At 33.7% G+C, this 9,805-nt stretch overlaps 1 protein-coding gene across 2 annotated transcripts in view; it reads left to right on the top strand.

Moving 5' to 3' along the window:
- Positions 1–9,805, top strand: part of WDR11 (WD repeat domain 11) — a 65,503-nt gene that overhangs the window by 30,243 nt on the left and 25,455 nt on the right. For both annotated transcript variants that reach the window (XM_011359219.2, XM_011359220.2), the window contains 3 exons: positions 2,573–2,679; positions 4,602–4,677; positions 9,012–9,120. In XM_011359219.2, the coding sequence (XP_011357521.1) occupies positions 2,573–2,679; positions 4,602–4,677; positions 9,012–9,120 (292 nt within the window). The remainder of the gene's footprint in view (positions 1–2,572; positions 2,680–4,601; positions 4,678–9,011; positions 9,121–9,805) is intronic.

The raw sequence follows: 9,805 nt of genomic DNA, 5'->3' as shown, positions 1-9,805 counted from the left end.
CTGTAGCAGCCCCAGTGGGGGTCAACAGGCCCAGCTTGGGGAAGCTATAGGAGTCAGAGCCCAAATACCCACTGATAAGGTCACAGTTGTTCAGTTGTTAGGAATCCTGCAAGGCAAATCTAGATCGAGTCAGAAAATGAGCTGCTCTATATTTGATAGAGCTCAGTGTATGGTTTAAACCTAAACAGTAGTTTTCTAATCCTGAGAGCACTGTGGTGTTCAGTTGTGTTTGACAAATTTTCATTCTTTTGAGAAATAATCCTCTCCTTAATCTACTTTGAGGTCCAACTAGATTTTTATTTTCTTATTATTTTTTTCAGTAGGTATTGGACATATAAGCTGATGCTAGAATCTGCTCAAAGGCAGCATGCTCAGAATGTTGGGTGACAAATAAGCAGCGCCCCCATGTTCTGTTATATCCTGAACACTGGGACATCTTCTAAACAGTGGGACCAGCACTTCTTGAATATGTATGGCACTAATAAACATAAGGAGAAGCGCTGGTTTTTTCTCAAACTCATTTACTTAATCTAACGGAATTTACTGAGCTCTTCCTATCTGCCTGGCAAGGCATGACGTGGCGCCTCCTTTCACAGAGAGTACAGTCCACTGCAGTGTTTCTCTTTCTCAGCCAGCCACACTGTTTCCTCAGTTGATCAGGCTTTCAGGCAAAATCCTATTTGCCCTTCAGGGCTCAGCTTTAATGCTGTCCAGGAACCACTCCTGCCTGGCCCCGAGACCAGATTCCGTGTGACTCTTACAAGCTTCTGTTGAACTCTGCTAGGTCATAAGCTCCAGAAGGACGGTTAATATACCTGTCTCATTCACAGCTGGATTTTTCAGCACCTAGTATAGTTATTGGCATATACTGGGTACTTAACAGACATATTTTTAAAAATAAGGAGCAGAGACTGGGAGGACTGGGATTCTTGGTGTCCAGAGATGGGGGCATCACTAGACAGGAGCTTAAGTAGCTCACACTGCCAGCAACGAGCTCGGAGAGTGTGTCTTAAAGTTCCTGTGGTTTTCTGGTTTTTTAAGGTCTGATTGAAGCTATCAGAGTTACAGAGAGAATGGAATACTTCTAAAATGATTCTTCTCTCCTTTTGTTCACCTTGAGTAGAAAACTTAATGAGTACTGTTACACGCTAGGGGAAAAGAAGAGAAACAAGAGACAAAGGTACCTTTCCAGTGAATAATTAACCAAATTATCCTGTATTCACTGTAGATGTGGTTTGAATTCAGTAAATGGGAGGCCTCATGAACAAGATAGGACTTGAATTAGATTTTGACATAGTAATACCAATAATGATGACAATTGCTAATACTTACAGTGTTTACTCTGTGCCAGGCCTTCTTTATGCACTCAGTGTTCTTATTTTTCACAACCGGTAAGATACAGAAACAAATGCGGAGATGCCAGCTAGAGCCAAGACTTGCACTCGAGAAGTATTGAAGAGGGAAAGAGGGACGTCATTCCAGGCTTAGAAATTCTCAAGAGTGCTCAGTTTTAAGCAGCCTCATCTGAGTGCAATTATAGTATTCTAAAATTCTCCTTTTCCTCTTTACACCTCCTTTTCAAAGATCACCACATTGGATGCAATTATAGTATTATAATTAATACTATATTAATTAAATATAAAATGCATAATTTTATATTTAAAGAAATAACTTTAAATATAAAACTAAATGTTAGAACTGCTCAACTCTGCCATTGTATCATGAAAGCGACCATAGACAGGATGGTGAAAATGCTTGTCCCTTAAATGCTCGTGAGCAAGTACATGTGGAACAGAGGTTTAGATTTCCTTCCCCACCAGCCTCTATTGCCTTTTAAGCAACACAGGGTGGTAGTACAGTGTGTCTCACTTCTTGTTATGATTCTGATGGTCCACTTGTCCAGTATCCTCCCCCTTCCCCTTCCATTCTCTGCAAGCCATGATGGTGAATACTCCAGTTATGTTCGTGGGGAAAAAACATGGACTCAACTGCGATCAGTCCCACATAAAGGAGACTCCATGGGCATTGGGATAGATTACTGTCTTATCAGCATGTCTTTTTCTTTGTGATTTTTCCTTTGTGCTTTTTCTCTAATTGATTTATGATTTGGAACTTTCAGCCACTTCCAAATCTCACTGCTTAGTTTATATTGTTTGTTTCGGGAATTTCTGCTTCCTAACCAAGAATTTTGATAAAATTTGATAAAATTCCTGATAAAAGTGTGCTCAACTTTAAGCAGTTGACTTAGGATATTTCTATACCACTTATTTTTAAGCAACAGAATATTCAGCAACTACTGTTATGTGACTCTCCTTTGCCAGATTTTAATAGTTATTTTAATTCTGCTTTAAATATCAGTAACAAAACTACCTTGTCATTACATTTGGAGATAAAATTTTAATTAGAAGTAATTTCATATATGTTGGAAATGTATGGTAATATAGTCTGAAATAAGGTCATATTAATATTATTTCTTAATAAAATTTAGGTCTTAGGAAAACTTATTTTTTTAATTAATTTTTTAATCAAAAGGGTATTAGATTAATCTTTGTTTACAAACTTCTCATTACAGGGGTATTGAATGGACGAGTTTGACTGGTTTTCTTTCTTTTGCTACCTCAATACCAAACAATATGGGATTAGTGAGAAATGAACTTCAGCTGGTTGATCTTCCAACAGGTTTGTGTGTTTAATCTATTAAAAGATTCAAAATGGTTTGTTATATTGATCAAAGATGTTGTCATTTATTAACACGTTCCAAAGTACTTTTTTTCTTGTATTCTGTTTATTTATTTATTTTTTGTTCTGTAATAATTGCCCTAGAAAAGACTCATCATTGTATGCAAATTACGTTAACACAATTGTATGGTAAAATTGAATACCATTAGCGTGAACAGACAGATTCATAAATAAATAAGATATCAGTTCTTCTTTTAAGTATGTTGTTATAGTTAACCAAAAGTACAGTTTTAAAACAAATCTTTTTAGTTCAACTTCATTAGAATCTAGTTTGAAATTTTGGACTTTTAGGAAACCCTTAAAAAACTTATAATATGGATTGTTTTAAATGCTAAAATTTAAAGCTTTTGATAGTCTCTGGGTGACTGAATAGGGGAAATTTAATCTGGAAGTTTAAAGACTGCAATAAGAAACATTCCAATAAAGTAGCTTATTCAGAATTGTTAAACCTACAACCCAATGAATTTTAAAATGAAAAACTCGAAAATAGAAAAGGTGAGTATTTCAAATTATTTTATGGCATGTGCAGTGATTTCAAATAAATTTTTTTTTCAAAATTGTGGTTTCTTTAAAATGGCATAGCAGTATAAATACACGTAGGTGGTTTTAACCAAGAAGATGTGTTTGAGTGTGTAACGTGTAATAAATCCCATGTATGGTTGCTTCCTTATATTCTCTGTTTATATTTCCAATGTAGATGTAGTTGAGAACAACTAGCGTACTTTTCAGTTTGTTACTAAACCTCAAGGAATTAGCCCCACCTTAGACCAGTGCTGCTCTAGTTTCATTGGAATTGACCTGCCCAGCAACCTCTATCCGAGATTTCTGATTTGCCAACAAATGCACTGGTGTTTCTAGTTACGTGGGAGCCCAGATATGATATGGTATTTGCTCTTGTCATTCATGAAAAAATCCCTGTTCACTTTTTTCAGTCAGCTCAAGTTCAGGAATTTTAGATAACTTAAAATCTGTCTTCTACAAATTTATTTTTGAGGAACAAATTTCTAAATAATAGTTACTAACCTTTTTAAGTGGGACATTTGAGTTCATAGATTATACTTCTATAGCCTTGTCTTCTAAGGAGGTTGGCAGACTCACAGAGTCAGGAAAGGATGTGGAGTATCTGGCACGTACTAATAGTGAGATTCCATCTGATGCCCGTGAAGAGCAGGGAGGATGTAGGCCTCTTCCAGTTATCTTTAAATTGAATGTGTTCTCTCTTTTGTTTAATGTAAATAAAAACCAAGGTAAATATATTAAAATATTTGTTCAAACATAAGGTAGAATTTGTATTTTTTAAATTAGAGAAAATCATTTAGCTTCTTGGGCAGCTAACGAATTCTTATCAGTCCCCAATTTTAGTTTATAGAGACTTTTTGATAGGAACATGCCAAAATATTTTAATTGAGTATTTTGCACATGAGACAAGAAATCTTAAATATCTGTTAGCGTTTGTCCCTCTAGTTAGCATTCTTAAGCATGAGAATGTTTATATTTAAACAGACCAGTAGTTTTTACAGTAGACAGTTGCTCTCCCATAAATACATTTAAACTTTAGAAATTGATATTTCTAAATTTTTTAAATTAAATTATTTGAAAGAAACCATAGAAAGAATTCAAGAACTCTATAACAAGTGAAAATATCTTTTTATAAAGTAGACATTTGAATATAAGTAATATATTATTGGTTTTTAACTTGTAATACTTTGGAGAATACTTTCTGAGTTTAGATTATTAGAAACAGCTGAGAAGCAGACGGACGAATGAATGGGAGGATAGAGGGCAGCACTGGTCAAATAATGTTGGTTTAGCTTGCATGTTTTATGTGCTGTTTTCACATGCTTGAATATTTGCAATTAAAGGTAGGAGCATTGCTTTTCGGGGTGAACGAGGCAATGATGAATCGCCCATCGAAATGATTAAAGTATCACATTTGAAGTAAGTGTCAACCTAAAAAAATCTATTGTATTATCACAATGGAATCTCAAGGATTTTTTTTTTTTTTTAAGAAACTGAGAATATGCTAGAATGCATATAGAATTTCTTAGTGATTTGCAAATGGTGATATGCAGCCATATCAAAGAAAACATTTTGATGACAGAATTAAGTTGCTATTGCTGTTAATGCTCCACTTCTGAAAAATGTAACATTTGTATGGATCTTAACATTTCATTACATTGGTAAAACCAGCAACCCTGTTTTGTTCTGCTGTAGCTACATTGATATAAATGTCTTTTGCCCACTAAGAAGATTATCTGGTGAAATTCTGAAGCACTTCCACCTCGACATGGGGTCACTGACTTAAAGAATTCATTTACTTTATAATTTATACCCATTTTAGTTCCCATAAGTTTTTTAGTTTCTTTGTTCCAAAGGAAAATGCATGTAAAGGTGGATTATTAAAAATAGAAACTGAATAAAAACCAATCAGAAGATCAAAGAAAGGAGCAAGTTCTCTAAAATAGCTCTCAAATTTTCTTTAGCATTTCTAGGTTCTTTGCATTTTCCACATACATTTTAGAATCAATTATTAGTTTTACCAAAAGAGGTTTCCTAGGATTTTGATTGGGATTGCATTGATTCCATAGATGAAGGTAGGGAAGAAGTCACATCGTAAGTTTTGTGATCCACGAAATGATGTATCTCTTCACCTGTTTAGGTCTTCTTTAATTTCAGTAATCTTTTGTGGTTTTCAGTGTATAGGTCTTACAAATCATTTGTTAATTATTTTCTTTTTTTTTCTTTGATGTTATTTTAAGTGTTTTTTCTTTTTTTAATTTTGACTTCCAGTTATTTATTACTTGTACACTGAAATAGTTAATTTTTTTCTATATTGACCTTTTGACCATGCTAAACTTAATTATTTTAGTAGTATTTTTGTTGATATTCTATATAGACACATCGTATTGTTTGCTGTAAAGATGCTTCTATGTCTTTCTTTCTGGTCTATAGGCCTTTTTTTTTTTCTTTTTCTTTTTTCTTTTTTTTTCTTTGCTTCAGTGGTTAGGACCTCCAGTACCAGGTTGAATGGAAGCGATGAGAACTGATATCTTTGCTCTGTGTCTGGACCTTATGGAGAAAGTATTCAGTCTTTAACATTAAATATAACATTAGCTGTAGATTTTTTGTAGATGCCCTTTGTTGGGTTGAGGAAGTTTTCTAGTCCTAGTTTGCTGAAACTTTCTATCATTAAATGGGTATTGAATTTGTCAGATGCTTTTTCTGCCTTCATGGACATCATCATATGGTGTGTTTTTATTTTGTTCTTTAAATTGGCTAATAGGATGAATTACACTGATTGATTTTTCAAATGTTAAACCAACTTTACATTCTTGGGATAAACTCCACTTGGTCATCATGTATTACTGGATTTGATTTACTAATATTCTGGTACATTGCAGGGCTTGATATGCTAATATTTTACTAAGGACTTTTACATCTATGTCCATGAAAGATATTGGGCTAGTTTTTGTGTAATATCTTTATCCGGTTTCAGAATCAGAGTAATGTTGACCTTGCACAATGAGTTGTGACATATTCCTTCCTTTTTTTTTTTCCTGGATGAGTTTATATAGAATCGATATTTCTTCCTTTAATAGGAAGGAAGCCCATCTGGACCTAGAATTTTCTTTGTGGAAAAGTTTTTCAGGACAAATTCAATTTCTTTCATAGCTATGGAGCTATTTAGGCTTCTTGTTTTGTTTATCAGGGAACTTTGGTAGTTGGTGTCTTTCAGGTAATCTGTTTATTTCATTGAAGTTGTTGAATATATTGATATAAACTTGTTCATAATATTCTCATTCTTTGAATATCTGTTTGATCTGAGTGATGTCTCTTTCATTCCTGATGTCAATAAATTGTGTCAATTTTATTGATCTTTTCAAAGAACTTCTTTGGTTTCTTTGATTTTTTTTTTTTTTTTTTATAGTTTTCTGTTTTCTGTTACATTAACTACCATGCTTATCTTTTTTTTTTTTTTCCTGCTTGCTTTGGGTTTAATATGTTCTTTTTCTGGTTTCTTAAGATAGAACTTTAGATGTTTGAATTACGGTCTTTTTTTAAAATTTATGATAAAGCATTTAATGCTATATAAGTACTACTTTTCCTGAACCCTACAATTTATTGATATGGCAAGCTTCTTTTTAAATTTACTTTATAATGTTTTAAATTTCCTTGCAATATTTATAAATACATTGTTTAATTTCAAAATACTTAGGGTTTTTTCAGATATTTTTCTGTTAATTTTTAGTTTCTGTTAGGGTCAAAGCATATTTTATATTATTTCAGTCTTCTTAAATTTAATGTGATTGTTAAATGGCCTAGAATATGATCTGTCTTAGTGAATGTTCCATGTGCACTTGCAAATATTGTATATTCTTCTGTTATTGGTTAGACTATTCCATAAATGTCAGTTCAAGTTGGTTTATTATATTCTTTTGTATTTTTACTGATTTTCTTCCTGCTTTTCTCTTCTATTACTGAGAGATAAGTGTTAATATCTTGAACTTTATTTATGGATTTATTTATTTATTTTTTGAAGAACTCAGGTTCTTGCTTTGGGTGTTTTAAACCTCTGTTACTAGGTTCATACTTATCTGTTATTGTTCTGTCCTTTTGATTAATTGACTTTATCATTCTAAAATATTCTATTTGTTTCGGTCATTTTCTTTGTACAGAAGTCGGTCTGATTTGTCTGATTAGTATAACCACTCCATCTTTCTTTTGATTAGTGTTTGCATGATACATCTTTTCTCAGCACTTTACTTATAATTTATCTGTGTCTTTATATTTAAAGTTGATTTCTTGTAGATGGCATATAATTGGGGCTTGTTTTTCTATTTGCTCTGACAATCCCTGTTTTTCACTGCGGTGTTTAAATTATTTCATGTAATTATCAATACGGCTTACGTTTAAATCAACTGTGTTGCTAGTTATTTTCTACTTTTTTATTTTAAATGAATTAATAAAGATAGTTTTTAGCTTATTAGGCTTGATTTCTCAGATGCAAAATATCGATTGATATAACCTATATAAACTAAAGTTCTTTGGGGGAGTTCATCAGTCATGTTTGAAAATGTGAAGCAGTCTGAGATTAAAGTTAGAGAGTTGCTCAGTTAAACTGTTTGGGGTCTGGTTTCTTCTGTTTCAGTCAGTCCTGACCCCACATATGCCTGTGAATCAGTAAATCTAAAACAACTGATCACATTACCCCTTACTTCCAGTCCTTCAGCAATCTACTGTTCTCTACACAGTAAATTTCTGCCTGCCCTTCCATGGCATGTGAGGATGTTTTGGGTCTTTTATAATGTGATCCAACACTCACATTTTAATCTTCCTCCTCATGCCGATTGCTCTTGCATACTCTGCATTGTAGGTAACATGTTTTCCCAGACATGCTGTGTCCTTTCCTGTCTTCTGCCACTTGTCACGTTTGTAATTCCGCCTAGAATGCCATTTCCCTAGTGTCCAAATTAATCTCTTCTTTCATAATGAATCTTTATAGCATTTACTATATTCTGTCTTATATTATTTACATACATACCTTTATGTTAGATATAATTAAAATTGTAGTATGTTGCATTTGTATAAGCCATTATGGTTTATAAAAATTTTAAATTCTTTTATATGTGCTGTCCTTGTTTTTTTATCCTTATATTATTTAGTGAGGTAGACAAGACAGGTGTTATTAACACCATCTTAAAGGTAAGTAAAATAAAACTCAAAAAAGTTACATGGTTTGCCTGAGGCCACATAATTATAAAGTGGCAGACTTGGCCCGAGTGGGTGAACCTGAGTCCTCTGACACACCAAATACAGGAATCTGCTCTGTCACATTTCCTCAGTGTTACCCTACAGAAATGTTACATACTTTTTCTCATAATTTTACCATAATCAGTCCATTGAGGCAGGAGAGGCAGGTTGTGACGTATGAGAAAATCGAGCCTCAGGATGTTGCATAAGTCGTGGCACCAGGATGTGCACCCGTGCCGTTCCGCATGCCTCCTTCCGAGCTGGGCTCCTTGCCCGAGGGTGGCTGTTTGGCTGTTTGGTCATCTTAAAGCATTTCCTTCTTAAGACTGCTGATCACAGGGCTAAATGTTAGTTTAAGTTGTCTGTGTTTAGAATGTGTCATCTGAGTTTTCTGATTTACTGAAATTCTTATTTGTACTTGGTATGGTAAAAATCTTGCAAAAAGGGGCTAATTTAGTAATTTAGTAAAAATCTTGCAAAAAGGGGCTAATTTAGTAATTTAGTAATTTTGTTTATTTTAGGCAGTATTTGGCAGTTGTATTCAAAGACAAACCCCTGGAGTTATGGGATGTTAGGACTTGTACCATTCTTAGAGAAATGTCCAAAAACTTCCCTGCAATAACTGCTTTGGTAAGTTACAGTCGAAGAACTAAGTAGTTGATTAGATATGTACATATGTGGTGAACATTTTTCTTTAGCTTGAATTGAAATTATTACTGTCGTGTATTTTCTTGTTAAAATGTGTGTTCAGTGAAGATCTAAATAAATGGCGGTAACTCGTATTTTCTTGGATGAGTTAAGGTAATATTAGTGCAATTCTAATTAAAATGCTATTTAGCTATTTTGAGGAACATTATAAACATATTCTCAAATGTTTATGAAAGAGTAAAGGTCGTAATAGCTAAGTCAGCCCTGAAAAAAGAGGAGTAATGTGAGAGGTGGGAGTGGGGCCTGCTATACCTGGTAAGAGTTTATATTACAAAACCAGAGAAATGAAAGCAATGTCATTGGACCGAGAACAGGAAATGGACTAAAACCATAAAGAGCTCCTTAGCAGTCCCACGAATATTTGGTGTACGATGAAGGAGCACATAAATCTATGTGTGTACGGTGTACGGTGAAGGACACACAAATCTATGGGGCAGGACGGACCATTTAGTAAGAAGTCTTGAGAAAACTCACTTTATGGAGGGGAAATACCGAATCTACCTAATACCATATTCAGAGGTGGGCTCCACAAGATTAAAGACCTAAATGTAAAAAAGTAAAACTATAAAATTACATAATCAAGTATAGAAGAATATTTATGTGTTCT

The sequence above is a fragment of the Pteropus vampyrus genome, unplaced genomic scaffold (genome assembly GCF_000151845.1).
Source record: "Pteropus vampyrus isolate Shadow unplaced genomic scaffold, Pvam_2.0 Scaffold46, whole genome shotgun sequence".
Lineage (NCBI taxonomy): Eukaryota > Metazoa > Chordata > Mammalia > Chiroptera > Pteropodidae > Pteropus > Pteropus vampyrus.
This window is presented reverse-complemented; position numbering and strand designations above follow the sequence as displayed.